This window comes from Grampus griseus (assembly GCF_964374135.1).
Source record: "Grampus griseus genome assembly, chromosome: 10".
NCBI lineage: Eukaryota > Metazoa > Chordata > Mammalia > Artiodactyla > Delphinidae > Grampus > Grampus griseus.
In genome coordinates, this window is record NC_139004.1 from 57,415,419 (window position 1) to 57,438,510 (window position 23,092).

At 41.3% G+C, this 23,092-nt stretch overlaps 1 protein-coding gene across 5 annotated transcripts in view; it reads right to left on the reverse strand.

Moving 5' to 3' along the window:
• Positions 1 to 2,294: 2,294 nt before the first annotated feature.
• TCAIM (T cell activation inhibitor, mitochondrial) overlaps positions 2,295 to 23,092 on the reverse strand; it is a 37,807-nt gene continuing 17,009 nt past the window's right edge. For 3 of the 5 annotated variants that reach the window (XM_082664727.1, XM_082664725.1, XM_082664728.1), the window contains exons 6-11: positions 19,373 to 19,495; positions 16,957 to 17,054; positions 16,574 to 16,665; positions 12,137 to 12,369; positions 11,049 to 11,180; positions 2,295 to 4,462 (exon numbers count right to left, since the gene is read on the reverse strand). In XM_082664727.1, the coding sequence (XP_082520853.1) occupies positions 4,222 to 4,462; positions 11,049 to 11,180; positions 12,137 to 12,369; positions 16,574 to 16,665; positions 16,957 to 17,054; positions 19,373 to 19,495 (919 nt within the window). In that variant the 3' untranslated portion in view covers positions 2,295 to 4,221. Of the gene's footprint in view, positions 4,463 to 10,975; positions 11,181 to 12,136; positions 12,370 to 16,573; positions 16,666 to 16,956; positions 17,055 to 19,372; positions 19,496 to 23,092 lie in introns of all 5 variants that reach the window. The other 2 variants (XM_082664726.1, XR_014297378.1) reach the window with 2 other exon arrangements.

Genomic DNA, 23,092 nt, shown 5'->3' on the forward strand with positions numbered 1-23,092 from the left:
TAGGATGGCTTTTGCTGTATCACATAGATTTTTGTATGGTTGTGTTTTAATTGTCATTTGTCTCAAATATTTTTAATTTCCTCTTTGATTTCATCATTGACCCACTGGTTTTTTACTAGCATGTTGTTTAGTCTCCATGTAATAACTTTTTTCTTGTTTCTCTTTCTGTGGTTGATTTCTAGTTTCATGCTACTGTGGTCAGAAAAGATGCTTGAAATAATTTCTATCCTTTTAAATTTGTTGAGGCTTGTTTTATGTCCTAGTATGTGGCCTATCCTAGGGAATGTTCCATGTGTGCTTGAAGAGTATGTGTATTCTGGTTTTTGGGGGGATGTAATGTCCTGAAAATATCAATTGAGTCTAACCGTTCTATTGTGTCATTTAGGATCCCTGTTGCTTTACTGATTTTTCTGTCTGGAAGATCTCTCCCTTGATGTCAGTGGATTGTTAAAGTCTCCTACGATTGTTGTATTCCTGTCAATAGCTCCCTTAGTCCATTAGTATTTGTTTTATGTATTTAAGTGCTCCTATATTGGGTGTATATATGTTAATAAGTATAATATCCTCTTCTTGTATTGATTCTTTTATATAGTGTCCTTCTTTTATGGCCTTTGTTTTAAAGTTTGTTTTTGTCTGATGTGAGTATTGCTACCCCTGCTTTCTTGTCATTTCCATTTGCATGAAATAACTTTTTCCATCCCTTCACTTTCAATCTATGTGGGTCTCTTATAGGTAGCATATTGTAGGCTCTTGTTTTATTATCCAATCTGTCACTCTGTCTTTTGATCAGAGCATTTAGTCCATTGACATTTAAGGTAATTATTGTTAGATATATATTTATTGCCATTTAAAATCTTGCTTTCCAATTGATTTTGTATTTCTTCTTTGTTCCTTTATTTTTCTTTTTGTTTTCCTTTTGTGGTTTGATGGTTTTCTTTTGTATTATGTTTGAATTCTCTTTTTTTTGTTTTTTGTGAACCTATTGTATGTTTTTTTTTTTGGCGGTACGCAAGCCTCTCACTGCTGTGGCCTCTCCCATTGTGGAGCACAGACTCCGGATGCGCAGGCTCAGCGGCCATGGCTCATGGGCCCAGCCGCTCCGTGGCATGTGGGATCTTCCTGGACTGGGGCACGAACCCATGTCCCCTGCATCGGCAGGCGGACTCTCAAGCACTGCGCCACCAGGGAAGCCCTATTGTATGTTTTTGATTTGTGGTTACCCTGGTTTTCAAATATGTTAACCCATTATTGTATCTACTTTCTTTAGACTGGTAGTCATATAAGCTCAAACGGTCTAGAAAAAAACCTACATTTTCTTACTCCCCTCTCCCACATTTTGTGATTTTTTTTTTTTTTTTTTTTTTTTTGCGATACATGGGCCTCTCACTGTTGTGGCCTCTCCCATTGCGGAGCACAGGCTCCGGACGCGCAGTCCCAGTGGCCATGGCTTACGGGCCCAGCCGCTCCACGGCGTGTGGGATCTTCCCGGACTGGGGCACGAACCTGTGTCCCCTGCATTGGCAGGCGGACTCTCAACCACTGCGCCACCAGGGAAGCCCGAGGGAAGGGTTTTGAGTGACCAGTAGGACTGGGCTGCAGTGGGAGGGGCATGAAGGGAAGAGGGTCGCATGGCGTTGACCCAGGTCTGTGCTGTCTGGTCACTGGCTGCTCCACCTCCTCCTCTTCTTCCTCGTCCAGCTGTTAAGCAGCAACAGGCACCTGGGCTGGTGGCCAAGGACCATCCAAGGGAGGACTCTGTTTTCCTGGGACAGACTCACTGGGGGTGAGAAGGAGCTCCAAGAATGGGCATGTTTCACAGATGGGGAGACTGAGGCCAAGGGAGGGGTGGGTTACAGCTTCCAAAGGTGAGCTGGCTCCTGAGGCAGCCCTGGTTCCCCTTGCCCACCTGTCCACCCCTCAAGGCCCATAGCCCCTCTCATGAGCTCAGGGAGGCTGCCTGGAGGCAGAGTCTTTGAAGAGAGAAAGGAGGAAGCAGGGCCTGGGGAGACCTGTCCTGTGGACAGACGTGGCTCTGGACATACGCCTCCCTGACTGGACAGCCTGGGCAGAGGGTACAGCCCCCAGGCAAGCTCATGGCCTGGTTCTTCCTTGGGAGAGCTCTGGCCTGAGGCTGGAGCTCAGGTCCCTCTGGAGATCATTTCTGACCCAAGGCTTTGAGGTTAGAGGGGTCTCATCCTGTCCTAGTTTTCAGTGGTGGGACAGAGTTTTCCAGAACTTTTATGTTCGATTGGAAGAGGAAGTCAAACAGGCCACCAACTTTTTGTAGATTCCTTTATGTTGAAATAGTTATAAACTATTAACAAATGAATAATGAGAAAACAATTATCTGGTTAGCGTATTACTTATTATGTAACAATTAGTTCTGAGACAAAGTCCAATTCAAAACATATTACTGAGGATTCTATATTAGTTGATTTTAGAAATGGCATAATCCAAACCTATTTTTCCATAAATCATTATTTTTTTGGCCACACTGCATGGCTTTTGGGATCTTAGTTCCCCAACCAGGGATCGAACCCTCACCTTTGGCAGTGAAAGTGTGGATTCCTAACCACTGGACCTCCAGGGAATTCCCTCAAATTTTCCTATGTAACCTCTAAAGAATTTTTCACTCCCATCACTTGGCTCTGGAAAACTTATAGGCAACAACATTTTTATATGAGAAAAAAAAATTAAGTACAGTTGTTAGGCACAGCTTAAAAGGGGTGATAGGCACAAACTATAATAATTACAAATCAATACTTATTCAAACACACACTTGAATTTAAAGCGTTCAAATAATCATAATCATTCAAATAATCAAATAATCTCGCACCACGCTTCGAGAATCATTTTTAACATCTCTTTTCCTTTCTAACGCACTATGGAAAAAATTCCTTTCTTATTTCTTCAGCAGTAAGAGCCTCAAAAATGTTGTTACAAACCTGGATTCACCTTGTCCTCTTGAGAAACAAGCTGAAGAGGTTTTTGGATCTGGTTAAAAATATTATCCTAAGGGAAATATCCACAGAGAGAAGCCCTGTGTCTGTATATAGGGCTTGGGGCTGGGCTGGGTGGTGGGTCCAGGAAAGTCCACACAACTATGGACAGGGGGTGACTCAGAGGGGCTCTAACCAGCGTTCTAATCATTGGAAGACCGGGGTTGAGAGGGGTGGCAGATCCTGAACGGCCCGAATCATTTTAAACTTGGCCCTACTTGATGGAACTCTTTGAGAAACAAGGATTTTTCTGGATAGTGTTTGTCCTTGAAACAAATGAATCACCTCATTCAGTGTTTCAAAAAAATTCACTGTCTCTTGGTTATAGGCTATCAACAGTTAGGCTATCTTAATGCATAGGGAATGCATTCTGGAAATGCTTTAACAAACTGTATCAGACAGCTTATGATAATGTCAATATCATTTATTAATTCAGTTGCTTTTTCCCATCTACTCTCTCTTTAGGCAAATTTTTTTTTTTTTTTTTTTGCGATACGCGGGCCTCTCACTGTTGTGGCCTCTCCCGTTGTGGAGCACAGGCTCCAGACGCACAGGCTCAGTGGCCATGGCTCACGGGCCCAGCCGCTCCGCGGCATGTGGGATCCTCCTGGACCGGGGCACAAACCCGTGTCCCCTGCATCGGCAGGCGGACTCAACCACTGCACCACCAGGGAAGCCCCTAGGCAAAATTTGATTAACGAATTTTTACTACCCATCAGTCATCTGTTTTGGACTCAAACTGTCCATAATTGGCTGTGAAATACAGGTGTGTGTATCGATACATGTGATGTAACTATAAAGTCACATGTTGAATTGTTACAGGTGGAAATGAGTTCCGCAACTCCAGAGCTATATTGAATGAGACCTGTTTATACTTACCAACATTCACTCATAAAAAAAATATATATATATATGTGTATGTGTATATATATATATATATATATATACATATATATATAATCTTTCACCCTGTAGAATCCTTTCTTTCTAACATCTTTTCAGCCAGTCCTGCCAATCAGATAAGAAACACTACAAGATTGGGAGATAAAACCTTTTTAAAACAAGTTTCCTAATAGAAATTAATTTTTAAAAAGTCTACTTTTAAAGCAGCAGTTAGAAACTTTGTTCTTGTAACATGTCAGTAATACTGTTACATCAAATTGTGGATTTAAATAAGTTTAGCAGTTTCTTATCTCTTTAAAAAATAATACAGATTTCTGTGTTATTTAATGGCTTCTCCATTCTTCCAATTCCAAGGAATACAAAGGTCTCCATCCTGCATAACAGAGTAAAAATGTGAAATGCACAGGTGCATCCCTTGTAGATAAGGCAGTGATTGTTCTAGAAGTCTCTTACAACAATCCACCATTTGTATACTTGAAACGCTGGGCTCCTTATAAAACTTTTCCAGAGAAAATTTCTTCGTGGAAGCCTGCATCAATTCGTTTTCAATGACTTTCAACCTGTTATATTGAAAACAAACATCTGATTGCCACAAGCTATAACCAAATAAAAGAACATAAAATGTAAAAAATATTTTTGTATATTGGACCATAACTTTCTACTGTCAACACTGAAAATGGTATCCACAAAGGCCAAATTATACGCTCAGAAGACTGTCCATAGGTATCTTGTAGCACCTATTATTACCACATGTATCTCTAAGTATTTGTTAAATCTTTTTACCAGTAATGGGGTAAAGATAATTAATACAATAATTTTTTTGGCTTTTTAAAAATTTTTATTTAAGTTTAACTTCTAATTAAAAAATGTTTTTAATTGAAGTATAGTTGATTTACAATGTTGTGCTGGCTTCTGGCGTACAGAGAAGTGGTTCAGTTATACATACATATATCTACTCTTTGTCAGATTCTTTTCCCTTATAGTTTACTACAAAATATTGAGTATGGTTCCGTGGGCTCTACAATAGGTCCTTGTTGTCTAATTAATGCATAATTCAAAAGCCTCTTATCCCTTCTCCGGGAGCAGCTGTTGCTGACTGAGAAAAGCAGGAAGCTGAGAGCACCACCGGCAGCTTCAGGAGGCCCTACAGTCCAACCCTGACCCGGGCAGGAGCGACTTCTGGAGATTCCTGAAAAACCCCAGGACCAGAGGCTGGAGGAGGCCGCCCTCCCCACCAGGGCACAGGTTCTGTCTTCTGCCCGCCAAGGGTAAGACACAGGCGCTGAAAGTCAGGCAACCTGGAGAAGTCGTGCAGGGGCTGGAAGGACAGGACCCAGATGTTAGCTTAGAACAGTGGTCTTTAAACGGCTCAGCAAGCCGAGGGTGGTGCAGAGGTGCTCTGAGGGCCCTCGTGGGTATGGACGGCCTCCAGTTCCTTTCCTCTTCAACTGGAGCACCTGCCAACCTTGATCTTTCTTTATCAATTGGGTTTCCACTTGAGAATCCACTTTATAAAGAGAGATGCAGCTCAAAGTGTCTGAAAACCACTGTGTCAGAACAGGCTTCATCTAAGGCAAGAAGGCTGTCTAACCAGCACCGAGTGGCTGCGATGCAGGCGGCCAGACTAGGGAGGGACCGCGGCGCAGGGAGAGGAGAGAAGGCAGCGGGGAGGGGAGACTCAGCCGGGCCGGGGCAGACGGCTGTAGGGGGCCCAGGCCAAGGGGGCAGGCGGGACGGGACCAGCAGCAAATGGTTTCTTTACCCTCCGTGTTGGAGGGGACAGGGATGAAGGCTCCGGAGCCCAGAGCCAGAAAGAGGCCAGGGAAGCATGAGCGTCAGTGGATCCAGTCGGCGAGTATTGACTGAAGCCTCCCATGTACCAGGCCCCGACCCCGGCACTGGAGCGAACGAAAGAGACAAAGCCTCTGCCCTCATGAAGCTCACATGCTATCTGGGGCGGGGCGGGGGGCGGGCAGACAGTAAATGAACAAGGAAAGCAGCGTGTCATAGGGAGATGGGTGGCAGGTGGGAGGGATGAGGGGAAGCTGCTGGGTGGCAGGGGAGCTGAGACCTGAGGCTGGGAAGGGGCGGAGCCTGAAGCCATGGGGGAGAAGGGCTCCAGGCAGGGTCAGAGCGCGTGCCCTTGGGGAGGTAAGAAGTTCCTCTGGCAGGAGCAGCAGGGGTGAGGGCAGCGTCTTAGGAGGCGAGTTCAGGAGGCCGCCGGCAGGGCCTCGCAGGCAGGAGCACATACGGGCTCTCAAAGGACCACTCGCTCCGGCTGCTCGGCTGAGAATCCGCTGGGCGCGGGCGTGCATGCGGAGGCGCGGACACGGGACAGGGCATCACAGGATGGTGGAGGCTGAGACCCGGGCGCAGCGGGAAGGGACACGAGACGGGCGGGGTTCTGGAGAGACGGAGAACGTGGAGCTGAGAGCTCTGCCGGCCCGGAGGTGGGGAATGAGGAAGCAGGACAGGAATCAAGATGGATCACGGGGTTGGATTTACCTCAGCATCTGGTGGATGAAACGCTCAAAAACTAAAATATTTGATTTTTATTACTTTTTATTTTCCTTCCTTAAAAATCTACTGGCACTATTTCAAAGCTACAGAATGCCCAGTGCGAAAACAGAAAAAGCAGCAGATACGATGTAGCAAGATCCTCAGGCCTCACAATGGAAGGTAGGTGAGACTTACAATTAATTAATTAATTTCTGGTTTATCCTTCAGTGCTTATTTTTTTAAAGATTTTATTGGGGTATAGTTGATTTACAACATTGTTAGTTTCAGTGTAAAGCAAAGTGATTCAGTTATACATACACATATATTCTTTTCTCATATAGATTATCACATTCAGTAGAGGTCCCAGTACTATACACTAGGTACTTGTTGTTTTTCTATCTTACATGTAGTAGTTGTGTGTATGCTAATCCTAAGTTCCTGATTTATTCCTACCCCCGCAATGGTTCCCCTTGAGTAACCATAACTTTGTTTTTGAAGTCTAAGTCTGTTTCTGTTGTGTAAGTTCATTTGCATCATTTAAAAAAATTAATTCCAACTATGAGTGATAATTGTATTTATCTTTCTCTGTCTGACTCACTTCACTGAGTGTGATCATCTCTAGGTCCATCCATGTTGCTGCAAATGGCATTATTTCGTTCTTTATTATGGCTGAGTAATATTCCACTGTATATATGGACCACATCTTCTTTATCCACTCTTCTGCTGATGGACATTTAGGAGGCTTCCATGTCTTGGTTATAGTAAGTACTGCTGCAGTGAACATTGGGGTGCATGTGTCTTTTCAAATTATGGTTTTCTCCAGATATGCCCAGGAGTGGGATTGCCAGATCATATGGTAGTTCTATTCTTAATTTTTAAAGAAACCTCCATAATGTTCTCCGTAGTAGCTGTTAACAGTTTCCATTCCCACCAGCAGCTTAGGAGGGTTCCCTTTTCTCTGCACCCCCTCCAGCTACTATAGTTTGTAGACTTTTGGGTAATGGCCATTGTGACCTGTGCAAGGTGAGACCTTGTTGCAGTTTTGATTTGCGTTTCTCTGATAATTAGGGATGTTGAGCATCTTGTCATGTTTTGTTTTGTTTTTTAAACAGTGTGAATAATGTTACCTCTTGAAATTGGCTTCTTGAAATACTGCACTGATTTGAATTCTTTTTCGATTACTTATCCCAGGACATTTCTTGAGGACAGGTGTTATTTATTTACAGCCCTGCAGGCCTTGTGAATATTAAGACCTGGGCAGGTGTCACATCCCTAGAGCCTGGGCAGGCTTGGTTCCCAAGGCTGGACTGTCCTGGGGCTGAGGGAGCTGGGAAGGATATGCCAGCAAACGAGCCCCTCCTTGGCCCTCTAGTGCCTGGTCCCCTCTGGATAGAACCACAACCTCCAGATCCAGGTGGGCCCTCCTACAGCTAAACCAAGCCTACTGCACCCAAAGGATGGTGGACTCTCTGGGCTGGAAGAATTTGAAAAGTCACCTGGTCTCCACGTCTCCTAGTGGTGGGGCTCCCACCTCCAGCTCCGTCCGTACAGTCGCCCCGCCTCCGGACGACAGCACACTCAGCAGAGCGGTTTTGCAGGGGTTGGGTATTGTCTGGTGGTGAAGGGTAAGGGGGAAGGGGCAGTGAGACAAAAGCCCTTGGGTGTTTTTTCTAATTTACAACCCAGAAACAAGAGTTTCCCTAAGGTTCTGGGTGCCCAAGGCAGCAGAGCTGGCATGAAGAAATCCTGCCGCCTTGTGGCCATTTCCCAGAAAAACAAGTTAAAAACCAGTGCTGATGGGCACTTGTCACAAGGCCTGGGGTGGGGGTGGGGGCTGTAAATGACACCTGCCCTCAAGAAATGTCCTGGGGTTGGTAATCGCAAAAGAATTCAAACAGGGCAGACTTTCAAGAAGCCAATTTCAAGAGGTAAATTTTACACTGTTGAAAAAAAAGGCACATGAAAAGATGCTCAACATTGGTAACTTTTAAAAAAATATTTTATTTTTTAACATCTTTGTTGGAATATAATTGCTGTACAATGTTGTGTTAGTCTCTGCTGTATAATAAAGTGAATCAGCTATATGTATACATATATCCCCTTATCCCCTCCCTCTTGTGTCTCCCTCCCACCCTCCCTATCCCGCCCTCTAGGTCATCGCAAAGCACAGAGCTGATCTCCCTGTGCTATGCGGCTGCTTCCCACTAGCTAGCTGTTTTACGTTTGGTAGTGTATTTATGTCAATGCCACTCTCTCAGTCCGTCCCAGCTTACCCTTCCCCCTCCCGTGTCCTCAAGTCCATTCTCTACCTCTGCATCTTTATTCCTGTCCTGCCCCTAGGTTCTTCAGAACCATTTCTTTTTTTTTTAGATTCCATATATATGTGTTAGCATATGGTATTTGTTTTTCTCTTTCTGACTTACTTCACTCTGTATGACAGACTGTAGGTCCATCCACCTCACTACAAATAACTCAAATAACTCAATTTTGGTATTTTATGGCTGAGTATTCCATTGTATATATGTGCTACATCTTCTTTATCCATTCATCTGTCGAACATTGCTAATTATTAGAAAGATGCAAAGCAAAACTACCATGAGGTACCACCTCGCACCAGTTGGAATGGCCATCATCAAAACATTTACAAACAATAAATGCTGGCGAGGCCATGGAGAAAAGGGAACTCTCCTATGTCACTGGTGGGAATGGACATCAGTAACAGCCACTATGGAGAATAGTATGAAGGTTCCTTAAAAAAACTAACACTAGAGCTATTATAATATGATTCGGCAATCCCACTGCTGGGGCGTATATCTGCAGAAAACCATAATTCGAAAAGCCACATACACCCCAACATTCACTGCAACACTATTTACAATAGGCAAGACATGGAAGCAAGCTAAATGTCCATAGACAGAGGAATGGACAAAGAAGATGTGGTACATACAAAGAATGGAATATTACTCATCCATTAAAAAGAACAAAATAGGGCTTCCCTGGTGGCACAGTGGTTGAGGGTCTGCCTGCCGATGCAGGGGACACGGGTTCATGCCCCGGTCCGGGAAGATCCCACATGCCGTGGAGCGGCTGGGCCTGTGAGCCATGGCTGCTGAGCCTGAGCGTCCAGAGCCTGTGCTCCGCAACGGGAGAGGCCACAACAGTGAGAGGCCCGTGTACCGCAAAAAAAAAAAAAAAAAAAAAAAAAGAACAAAATAATGCCATTTGCAGAAACATGGATTGACCTAGAGATGATCATACTAAGGGAAGGAAGAAGTCAGAGAAAGATAAATATGATATCACTTACATGTGCAATCTAAAGAAAAAGTGATTCAAATGAACTTACTAACAACACAGAAACAGACTCATAGAGTTCGAAAAGAAACTTATGGTTAGAAAAGGTAACGACACAAACACAAATGCTCACCAACCAATCAGGAAGCAGGCTATTTGTTCAATAGGATCTGGCCAGGAACTGTCACCGATTCCACAAGTGAAACAGATATGTGACTCCTTCACTTATCTGATGCATAAAATGACCCCATCATCTCCTGGGACACGGATCATGTCCACAGCCCTCCTGCGTGGCCACCCTTTCTCTGTTTCACATCCTTGGCTTTTTAAACAAGCAATTTGTGTAGGTCGAGGAGAGAACGGGCAGCGAGGCCAGAGAAGTAAGTAACCAGAGGGGGACCCCAGCAGCACACTCGGACAATCACCCCGGTCCTCCACCCACCAGGCTCCTGCCCCCGCCCTCCTTACCCTGCTCCCCGGACACGTCAGCCTCGGCCTCCTCGGCCACAGCCTCTGCTTCCTGTTCCCTTCCCAGAGCATCAGCCTTGGCTCCTCTCACGCATGACCCCTCTCCGTCCACCACCCCTGACACTGAGGGCACCTGCGTCTCCTGCGAGCCTGGGGACCAGGCCTTCATCTTTCTACCAGTGGCGGCTTGCACAGCTTCCGATCCACAACGGTCACAGCAAATGACGGCTGCATGAATGAATGAATCCTTGCTAGCCAAACCTCCTTAGGCCACGTCTTTAGGAAAACTCTCCCTTTCTTCATAGTAGATCCATGAAACATCATCAACACTATCTTACTGCCTACAAAACTACTGACTATAACAGGATTCCTTCAAAGATACAAATGGCATAGAGACAGCACTGCTTATGAACCAAAAACCTTTTTCACTTTAAGATTTCTTCTCAATTTAATGACAGTGCAGACGAGGCTTGTTTCCTTCAGCAGATTTCAAAATTTTAAACAGTGAAGATTCTAATTAATCAAGTAGTAACTGAGTTTTCCCCCCTTGTTGCCACCCATTTCCATCTGCACAGTTTCTTTGTGATACTCTTATCTTTCACTCTGCTCCTGAGTTGACTTTTATATTAACAAGCCCTGCTTCTCAAACTGAGGTACATGGTGGGAATGCAACTGAGGTTATTATACTGAGAAGACAGCCACATCCGATCCCTGGCACAACCGGGGGAATAAATAAATATGTTACTCCTAAGTGACATACAGCTTAATACAGTCGATTTCCTAAGTTCAATACAGTTTTAATTTCCCATACTTACGAGTTCTGACTACCTGAATATTTTCAACGATTAGACGGAATGGTAAGACAGGAAGAGGGCTAAGAGCACTCACTCTTCTTTTCTTTTCATGTTCTCTCTTGCCTGTTGGGCTTTGGTGAGAATAAACCACTGGAGGTTTGCTGGATCGCAGAGGATAGGAATGTTAAAATGCCCAAGTTCGTGCAAACTTGGAGCATATCTGTCACTGTAATAAAGCATACGTAAAAGGAAAAATCAGCAACCTCTCCACCCCCATTCCACCCCTAAAGAAACGATTTTCTTAGTCTGATTAATGGAAAGGAACTCATCAAGAAAATCCGCCTCAAAGGTACAGTAAGTCCCCTACACATGAACGAGTTCCGTTCCGAGAGTGCGTTCCTAAGTCCAATTTGTTCCTTAAGTGCAACAAGTTAGCCAACTAACACAATTTGGTTATATAGCACTGTACTGTAGTAGGTTTATAATACTTTTCACACAAATAATACATAAAAAACAAACACTTGAAATAAAGATACTGTACTACTGTACTCTCTACAGTACTGTACAGTGAAGTACACAAAAGCACAACCACTTGTAGAGGATGCACGCATGTGACAATGTACAGCAGACACATGAACTAACTTATGAGATTGGACACGTGAATGTACGCTTGCATCTTTGAAAGTTTGCAACTTGAAGGTTCATATGTAGTGGACTTCCTGTATAGCAGAATTGACTTGAAGTTTTGCTGTCCCCAAAGGGATACACTATCAGGATGACCACACCCTTCCTGGCCCTGTGACCTTCCTCATCTGTAAGATGGGGGTAGTAACCCACTCCATGGTGAGGTTGTGAGAGCTGAAGAGATAATGCATTTAAGTACCAAGCACGGTGCCTGATATGCACACTGTTGATTTCACATTAGTTTAATCCTATAAAGTTTTCCACAGGACTGATTTGCCCTGTAAGGGGCAATATATTTACAGAATGTTCTAGAGACTCAATCTTTCAATCCTCTCATGTTGGCTTTTCTCAAGTTTAAAAGAGTGTTGCCAACAGAGGTGGTGACATTCCTTTCTTTAATTCCTAAGAATCACACATGGAAATACAAAACAATTTCATGCATGGACACACACAGCCCATCTGACTGAATGAATAAAAGTAATTGTTTTAGATACTTGCCTGTTAAGGATCATTTGCAAACCACGCAAACTTCGAGGGTGAAAAGGTATTCGACTTTTCAAGAGTCTATTATAGAACACGTCGAGAAGAGAGTAATATTCTTCAAGTGTCAACACTGGCTGTAATTCTTCGATATAAACAACTTGGATGCCACCTAGAAGATAGCTTATTTGGTCCTCCAGAAGCATCAGCCTCCTCTGCAGGTCAAAATAACTCGGTAATCTTTCAAAAAGCTACAGTATTTTTTTTTTTGAAAAAAAGGGAAGGAATATTTAGTTTTATGGTACTTTAACAGTCCAAGTTCAGGACTCCAATAAATGGTACTGAGAAATTCTAACAAGAAAATGATAAATTATTTTCCTAGAAGGAAAGTTCAAGTAAGCAATAAGAAAAAAGCTATGGAATGCTGGAAATATTAATATTCAAAATAAACCACTGTAAATCTTAGGAACTTTTAGCTAGGAATTGAAGGGATTGCAGAAGAAAAGAAATATGTTCCAAATAAAAATAAGTGTTAAGTACTAACATTTAAATATTCAGGTAAGACTCTCAAATTAGGTTAGAAAGATTAAATGGTATAATAAAGAAGGGTTTTAGAAATACAGTCTACATATTTCAATTCCAAGTCTATTCTTTCAGAATTTCTATTCTATTAGAAAGTCTGTTCCTTCAGAATTTCCCTTAATTCAACTAAATTCAATTATGGAGCACCTATCATGTACTTAAGTACTAAACTGGGTCCTTGGAATATAGAGATGATAAGAATTTGTGTCCCTGTTTGCAAGGCTCATGGTCAGGGTGCAGGGAAACAAAACAAGAATCAGAATTCAGCGTACCAAGTGCCACATCAGGGTGAAGGGACTGGAGGGTCAAGCAAAGGTTTCTAAAGATGTCTAATGTAATCAATATGAAGAGATAAAGAGGATTTAGAGAAGGTTAGACACATTGCTAATTATTAAAGAAATGCAAGTCCAAACTACAATGAGGTACCACCTCACATTGGTCATAATGGCCATCATCAAAAAGTCTACAAATACCAAATGCTGCAGAGCATGTGGAGAAAAGGGAACCCTCTTACACAGTTGGTGGGAATGTAAGTTGCTGCAGCCACTATGGAGAAAAGTATGGCGGTTCCTTAAAAAACTAAAAATAGAGTTGCTATATGATCCAGCAATCCTACTCCTGGGCATATATCCAGACAAAACTATAATTTGAAAAGATATATGCACCCCAATATTCATAGTGGCACTATTCGCAATAGCCAGGACATGGAAACAACCTAAATGTCTATTGACGGATGGATAAAGAAGATGTGGTCCATATATACAATGGAATATTACTCAGCCATAGAAAAGAATGAAACAGTGCCATCTGCAGCAACATGGATGAACCTAGAGATGACCAAACTAAGCGAAGTAAGTCAGACAGAGAAAGACAAATACCATATGATATCACGTATATGTGGTATCTAAAATATGACAGAAATGAACTTATCTACGAAGCAGAAACAGACTCACAGACATAGAAAACAAACTTATGGTTACCAAAGGGGGAAGGAGGTGGGGGAGGAATAAATTAGGAGTTTGGGATTAGCAGATACAAACTACTATATATAAAATAGATATACAAGGTCCTCTTGTATAGCACAGGGAACTATATTCAATATCCTGTAATAAACCATAATGGAAAAGAATATAAAAAAGAATATGTATATGTATGTATAACTGAATTACTTTGCTGTATACCAGAAATTAATACAACACTGTAAATCAACTATATTTCAGTGAAAAAAAAAAGGAATAGAGAAGGTTAGCTGCATGTGGGAAAGTTTCAGGGGAAGAAAAAAGCACGTGCAAACCTGGAAGCACCAATAGGGACAAAGCAGGTTCAAAAACAAGGAGTTTGGTGTGGCTGGAGGGTGGCACACGTGGCCTAAGTGGAAGGAGGCGAGGCTGAAGAGGCAGGTGGCGCTGGGTCGGGGAAGGACCTGTGTCCTACATTACAGACTCAGATTTTATGCAGAAAGTTGCAGTTATATTAGAGGAGTTTAAAGGCATCAAAAACTCTGCTATAATAAAAGCAATAGCAGTATAAAAATTCCACAAAGTATTTATAATATACTTCTAACACTTTTTGAAAAACAATTTTACTACCTACTTTTCAACTTTTTTCTCAACGAGTTATTCATGTGTAAATGGTAGCTACGTTTTAAACACCTTTAATTTTGAGATAACTTTAGATTCACACGTCTTTCACCCAGTTTCTCCAATGGTGACATCTTGCAAAACTATATACAATCACAACCAGGAAACGGACATGGCTACAGTCCACTAACCTTGTTCAGATTTCATCAGTCTTACTTGCACTCGTGTGGATTTAATCATATGCAGATTTATCACACGTAGAGATTCATGTGACACGACCACAGTCAAGACATAGAAGAGTTCCATCACAAGGATCCCCTCTGCTGCACTTCCATAGCCACAGACACCTCTGCTCTCCCACCCCGACCCCTGCAACCACTAATCTGTTCTTTCTATAATCTTATTATTTGAAGAATGTTATATAAATGGAATCATACAGCATGTATTCTTGTGAGATTGACTTTTTTCACTTTGTACAATGCCCTTGAGAGCCACCCAAGCTGTTGCCTGTATCAGCAGTTCATTCCTTCTTACCACCGAGTGGAGTTCTGTTGCATCGATGTGCCAAGGTTTGCGTCACCATTCAAATACTGGAGGGTATTAGGGTTCTTCCTAGTTTTTTGCTATCACGAACATTTGTGTACAGTTTTGTTTCTCTAGTATAAATGCCCAAGAGGGCAGCTGCCAAACCCCATGATAAACACGTGTTTACTATTATAAGAAACTGCCACACGCTTTGCCAGGGTGCCTGTGCCATTGTACATGCTCAACAGGAATGCATGAGTGATCCAGTTTTTCTGCATCCTCGCCAGCATTTGGTGGTATCGTTATTTTTCAGTTTAGCCATTCTGACAGGTGTGCAGTGACATCTCATTGCATTTCCCTGTGGTTTTTCATGTGCTTATTCGGCACCTGTATGTCCTTTTCTGTGACATATCTATTCATGTTCTTTGCCCATTTTCTAATTGTTTATTTTTTTACTGTTGAGCTTCGAGTGTCCTTTATATATTTAGATACAAAGACTTTGTCAGGTAGGTGGTTTGCAAATATTTTCTACCAGATATTTGATTTGAACAGATATTTCACCAAAGAAGATATACGGATGGCAAAAGAGCACATGAAAAGATGCTCACCACCATTCATCATTAGAGAAATGCAAATTAAACCCACAATGAGATAGAACCACACACCTCTTAGAGTGGCTAAAATTAAAAAGATGACCATAGCAAGTGTTGGCAGTTTTTTGTTTTTTGTTTTTTTTTTGCGTTACACAGGCCTTTCACTGTTGTGGCCTCTCCCGTTGCGGTGCACAGGCTCCAGATGCACAGGCTCAGCGGCCATGGCTCACGGGCCCAGCCACTCTGCGGCATGTGGGATCTTCCCAGACCGGGGCACGAACCCGTGTCCCTTGCATTGGCAGGCAGAGTCTTAACCACTGCGCCACCAGGGAAGCCCAAGTGTTGGCAGTTTCTTAAAAAGTTAAAATACCCTAACATATCTGGCCATTCCACTTTTAGGTATTTATCCAAGAGAAAAGGAAATATATGTCCATATAAACTTTGTAGATAAATGTTCATAGCAGCTTTATTTCTAGTAGCCAAAAGCTGACATAACCCAACATCCATCCATAAGTGAATGGATAAACAAACTGGTATATCCATATGATGGAATACTACGTGGAAATAAAAAGGAATAAATACACACAATAGCATGGATGAATCTGAAATTATGCTAAATGAAAGAAATCAGATCCTAACCCCAACATACTCTGATTCCACTTATATAAAACTCTAGAAATATACACTAATCTATAGTGACAGAAAGCAGACCAGTGGTTGCTGGGGTAGGGGGTGGTAGATGGAAGAGAGGGTTTACAAGGGACATGAGCATTCTTTTGTGGGTGATGGATGTGTTCACTATCCTGATTATGGTAATGGTTTCATGGGTATTTACATATGTCACATCTCATCAAATTATACCCACTAAATATGTACAGTTTATTGTAAGTCAATTATACCACAGTAAATCTGCTGAAAACAAAACAAACAAAACAAACAGAACAACAGAATGAAGGCCTTTAGCCTATGCTTCAGAAAAGACTATAAAATTTCCAGATAAAAACGGACTTAAAAATCAGTCCTCTAACAATTTAAACTACAAAATATTAAGCATCTGATCTGCAAACAGATGATTCAAATTTTTTTTTAGTTTACTGACATATTAGCATAGTTTGAAACAAAAGTATGTCGATAACAAATTAGAGATTTTTTTTTGCTTTTAAGCTTTTTCTTACTTTTGTCCAGTGATGATGGACATCCATTGTTCCCAGCATCACATGGCCCACTGCACTCATCCCGGACCGGTCTGTAAATATTATTGTACATCCTGATGATAAAGCACAAACCTTTGGTCACTGTCCAGAGAGGCTTCATTCTTTCAGCACTGTGCAAATAATTACGTAAATTTCATGTGTCAACTCAGGATTAAATTCGGTAGAAGCTTAAAGCCTAATTTTATGTCACTGTTTAAGTCAAAGGAACAGATTTTAAAATTCAGCTGATATAAAGTCACATCTATCAATACAAAGACTTTTAACACTTAGCTTTCCTCTAGAGTTTACAGATGTGTATAGCCGTTAAGGGGTATGGATTTCGGAAGTGAATGGAAATTGTTTACCTTTTGCATTTTTAAGGCTTTCCAAGTTCTGCTGGGCTAAGCGGCCTAAACTGTGCAGTTGACTGCAGCGGTGGGCGATGCCCCAGCTCCTCTGCCACCTGGTCCAACAGAGCACACAGCCCATTAACACCCGTGTCCCCCCAGAGGGAGGCACACACTCGCCCCCACTGCTTGACTCCCGTGAAAGCCGAGGAGTTGCTTTCTCAAGGAGACACACAACATGTTTCCAAACTAACTCATTTTTCAAGAAGCAGCCAAATGGGAAATGAATCGTTTACCAGAGGGTAAAAATCTTAGCACTATATTCAGCGATCCAAAGACTTAAAACAAGCAAATACACTGTGTTGTTTCTCTTAAAATAAGAGGATGAAATGGGGAAAACTTTGACAAAGATCTTTTTCTTCTTTATGTTGTTTAATGACAGTGTTGTCTTAGATTTAAGTTCCAACTAGGAATTCCAGTTTGGTTTATCAGAATTTTTTTTTATCATATTCTAGAGAAAATGATTTTTACGACATCGTGTAATCTGCTCATTTTATAGATGAACATTATTACACCTCAGTGACAAAATGGAACTTGATATTCACATGATGTCACAGAGGCACTTCTGTGTATGTGTAAAGAGCCCCGGTATTAAGTGGTATCAGAAAACCAACCTTCGAATTCTAATTCTGTGATTTACTAGCTCTGTGACCTTCAACAAACTGCCTCTAGTCTTCCTAAGGTTTCTCTTCATGCTTGCCCAGTGGGGACACTTCTTACAGCACAGGTAGTGTACATCATAGGGGATGAACATGTGAAGGAGTAAGGCGCTCAACAGGCTTTCAGAAAACTTAGGTTCCTTCTTCATGCTAACGCCAATTCTGATGAATGTCATTTCTGATAAAGTGAAATCGGCTTTCAAAATTATTCCTTTAACACACAATGTCATCAGTCACAATGCTTCCTTTCGTTGGAGACTTGGTTAATTTCCCAGTAAGCCGAGACACTCACGTCCATGGTCCTTAAATGTTTTGGTCTCGGGACCCCTTTGCACTCCTAAAAACTGAGAACCTCGAAGAGCTTTTGTTTATATGGGTTATAGCTATTGATATTTACCATAGCTGAGAAATTTCTCCATTATATTGTAAAATAATGTTTATTTCTCTTTATGTTTAAGAAATCCTTTCATTTTCCTGATCCATTCTGCCTTCTCGCATCTCTTAAAATTTATTTAGAAAAAGTTATTTTCATGCATATTAATTTGTTTTTTTATATACCTGTAAGAAGGATCTTATTATTTTGTTTTTAGTTAGTGAAGTCTATGTTACTAGATTATGGAATTGGAAGGGCCCCCTCTAATCACAGCTTGGATGTGATGAAAAGACAGTAGTTATCAGCACAAACCCAAACATGCCACACAGTCCAGGTGTAAACACTTTCCTCTGAAATTTGAATCATCTTGGACAACTATGATTTGAATACATAAGAATAGAACATATAAGTACTATCTGTATTCTGCAAGCCCAGGAAAAATGTGCTGTTATGATATCCAAATGGTCATTTGGTTCAATTTAAGTAAAAAGTCCTGATAATGATGGCTGAAAACAACAAAACAGGCTACAGCAAAGAGTAACAGAAGTTTAAGCTCCAGACCAGATGACAATACCTCAGGGTTCTTGTAATGCAGAGTCCCATGACTGAATCACACCACCCCCTCCTTAGGGTTGTAACAGCTGTTAAATCTATTTTTATAATAGATAAAGATTCAGCATGTATCTTTATACAACTGTGATTTCTAAGTTTATGAAAACATTTAAAAAGTCATGTTATAGTGACTACAGGTAATAATACTGTATTGCATTTTGAAAGCTGCTTAAAGAGTAGATCTTAAAAGTTCTCATCACAAGAAAAAAATTGTTTTGTAACTATGTATGGTGACAGATGTCAACTAGACTTATTGTGGTGGTCATTTTGCAATGTATACAAATAAGGAATTATCATGTAAAACACTTGGAACTAATATAATGTTATATGTCAATTATACCTCAATTAAAAAAAAAGTCATGCTATATAACACAGAATAAAAGAATACAACATTTATTTTTTATCTTCCTCCTCTTTTTAAACTTAAGTACCAGTCTTACATGATTGGGAAATAATTATTTTTTATACATTATGGGCATAGGAAAAGTATATTTTTCACAAGCCCATTATGTTAAAAAAAAACTATTATGCTAAAAATATCAGTATCTAAACTTTACTTCACTATTTTAAGCAAGAAATTCATATTGATTTTCTTACATAAACATTTGATTACTTTCATAAAAAGATAACTGAATATTTAGTGAACACAGTAATTAAAGATGCAAATATTTAACTGTTAGAAACCTTTACCAAAGGTAATCTCTAAATTAGGTTTTCTCTTCTTCATTACCTGATATCCGAGAGCTGCAATTGATGGGACAGTTCATCTTTTAAACGATCTAGTTCTTTTCTAAGTGGCAAACTATTCTTCAGCTTTTTAACAGCACTTTTCCCATTATTATCTAACCAGGATCTAGAAAGAAGAAAAACAGAGATATACACTTTGCAATACTAACTATAATGCAGACATTTCTACTATTGAACGATGTGTTCATTGACTTAAAGCAGCCCCAGTGTTAAACCGAGTTTGCCATCAAACGTTTGCCAAATTATAAGTACTGTTGCGAAGTCTATTCTTTTAGAGTAAATACTTCTAAAATAGGTTTCTTGGAAAACTGCCAGCATCTGTTAAATCATATTCTACTTATGACAACTTCCTTTGTCTATCAAAAAAATTCAATTTAAGTTATACCAAGCCTGTTGCTAGATTTCCAAAGATGGGATGATTTTTAAAGAATTAAAGATACTTCAAACCTCACTTATGTTTATTGCACTCTTAGGCAGGCTATACTAGACCATCACTTACATCAGTCATCTACAGGCGACCCTTTTCCTACTGGAGCAAATGAGCAGATGATGTTCTAGTGCAGCCAGACGGTGAAAAAGTCAATTCAGAAGACGCACCTAATGGTACTGGTGACATTCAAAAGGCAGTATTTCCTGATGAAGGGACTTGCGAAGGGAACTCTGTGGATTCTAACTGGGTAGATCCAGTCTCTTCCTTTGTTTTCGTCTTGGTTGTTAGCACCCTGAGCCTCCCTGCTCACCCCCTCAGCGCTCTGTCCAAGTGCTCCCACTGGTCAGACCTCACCAGTCTCGGTGTCTCCGTCCACATGCTCCTGTCGGGTGGGTCTGTTTGCCCCTCAGTTCCTTTCCACCCAACCAAATGCCCAGCTCTAGTCTCACCTCTCTCCACCTTTATTTTTTTCCCCCGTCAACTACATCATAGGCTCAGCAGAAAGATGTTCTTTTAATTCTGCATTTCTTAGAACGTTTACTTCAGTGAAGTCTTAAAAGAGAAAATAAACATCAAATTCGGCGTAAGGATTAGAAGGGGAGAGCTTCAGAAAAGAGCTGAGGGCAGCCTGGGTGGCCTCGTACCGAGCAGCATGGCCCCTTGGGAGGTTATCACTTCCTCGGTGTTATAATGGTCATGGCACAAGGGATGCTGGCTGTCGCTCAGAGCCTCTAGTCTCCTAGGGGAGTCTGGACAAACGAGAGGCCTGGGTGGTGCCTAGGAGGCTGAATGGCTGTTGCAGGAGTAGGCAGGGCAGAATGGCAAGGTGACTTGGGGATCAGAGGAACATTTTGGGTCCAAGATGTAGTGGTGGAGTGGGCCCTGGGTACAGCCGTGCAAGAGAAAGCTCCAGGGGGTTAGGGGAAAAATGGTCTAAAGCACGCCATCCCCAGGCCACCTGACACCCCCTGTGGGACACCTGTCAGTGACTGATGGTCAGGTGTTAGGATAACTCTGCAGAAGGGCTCATATGTCCGTCTCAGAAGTGCTTGCCAAATAAACCTTTTGAAGGTTCCTTATTAAGTCACTTTAAAGGTTTGAGATGTTGTGATCTAAAACATTTAAAAAATAATCAAGTTCAGGGAATTCCCTGGTGGTCCATTGGTTAGGACTCCCGCTTCCACTGCAGGGGACACTGGGTCCTATCCCTGGTCGGGGAACAACCATCCGGCACACTGCACAGCGCGGCCGCAAAATAATAGTAATCAAATTGAAACTTTCAGAACCAATCAAATCATTATGGGTGCATCAAATATTTATCCTGAAAGCCGAACAGTGTGTTGTGTTGGGAATCTAAGGAAGATACATCTAGTAAGGAACAGAGAGAGAAGCAACTGGAAGAGAATATATGAGCTTCTAGGAGAACAGAGGAAGAATTAACTAATTCTGCCTGGAAGGTTCTAACCTGAGAGATGGACCAGATTTTTCCAGGCAGATTAGTGAAAGGGAAGGGCATGCCAACCACGCCAGTGCACAGGGAAGTATAAGATGAACCAACGTGCCCAGATCACACGATGCCTAGAGGGAGGGTGGTGTGAGATGAGACTGGAGAGGCACATATGTGTGTGTGTGTGTGAGATTATAAAAGGTCTTGCACATTGGGGTAAGGAATTGGGATCTTTTCCTCTAACTAAAGATGTTCCACTTTGTTTTTTTGGCCATGAGGAGGAGCTTGCAGGGATCTTAGTTCTGGAACAGGGATTGAACCTGTGCCCCCTGCAGTGGAAGCTCGGAGCCCTAACCACTGGACCACCAGGGAATTCCCTATATCCCACATTTTTTTGACTCACTAAATGTGTGCAGTCATTAATAATTCTTCCTACTCCCCCTTTAAGAATACTGGTAGTGATTTTATTTCTGCTTTCTGTGTGAGAAATAAGAAAATAATATCTTACTTTATATCACGATTATTAGCTATTACAATTTTTCAACCTTTTCGTCATTTATTAAGTCATACGTGTTAATCAATTTACTTTAAATTATGTAATAGAAAGGATGCTTTTTGCCAAATGAATTACCAAATAGCATACTATGTTGGGTTTGGGGACCAAATGTCTTAAACTGTAGAATGAAATATAATCTTACGATTATATATATTCATGACCTGATTGTTGGAATTCTTACATTTAGTGTATAAAATTTAACTGATCTAGTTTAACAATTTTTGTGTTTTGTGTCTAAACACGGAGATAAAAATGAAGGTTCTACACATGGCATTTTCTTTCTATCTATGTAGATATTAGATTTATCTATAGATATAAAGACAAAGATACATGTATCCTAGCTCTGGCCACTGAGAAGTTCAGTAGCAATTGAGACATGCACCACCCAGATCTTGGTTTCTAAAAATCATTCCCTCCTAAAAAGAACCAGAGCTTCTTGGCAAAATGGTTCAATCAAACACTGGGCCAGGGAAAGTCCAGATGAGCCTGGAACACCTTGGTGAACCAGGAAGTAAGAGAGTTCTCAAAGAATGATGGGGACATAGGAGCCGGCTTGAAGGGATGATAAGGTTAGAAAATTGCCATTTGGCAACCATCATCATAATATGTGATTCAGGCAAAAATCATCAATGAGCACTAGAGCTAAGGGGTAAAACTTCAGTGTTAAAAGGATATTTACACAGCCCTAAGTATCTGCTCAAAAGAAACTAACTGAAGGGAAAAATAGTTCCTTTACTGGGGAAAAAACTGGGAGACACCACCTTAATCAAATGATCCAAGTTAATATCACTAGTAATGGGATAATCAACATCATATGCCTCCTATATAACATTGAAAACAACACACTTCACTTTCTGGGTATTCCTGCCAAATATGAATAACCTGACTCTAGTTATGAGAAATACCAGATAAACTCAAAACACTCAAATTGAAGGACATTCTACTAAATAACAGCAAGGCAATGGAAGACAAGAAAACACTGAGGAACCATTCCCGATTAAAGGAGGTTACAGAGACTAAAGTTATGACTTATAATTTGAAAAACAATGACTTAGCCTATAAATAAGGAGAAGCCTGAATAAGTGTATTATATGAGTTAAAGCATGATTATAGCATTTCCAAATATCCTACAGAAATAATTCCAATATTGTAATTGTCCAATGTGGCATTTTGTGGACACTAAGAGGATTCAGAGCTTAGACAATGCAAGTGAAATAAAACTGTGTGTGCAAACTTCAAATAGAAAAAATGGAAGTCTGACACTTACTAA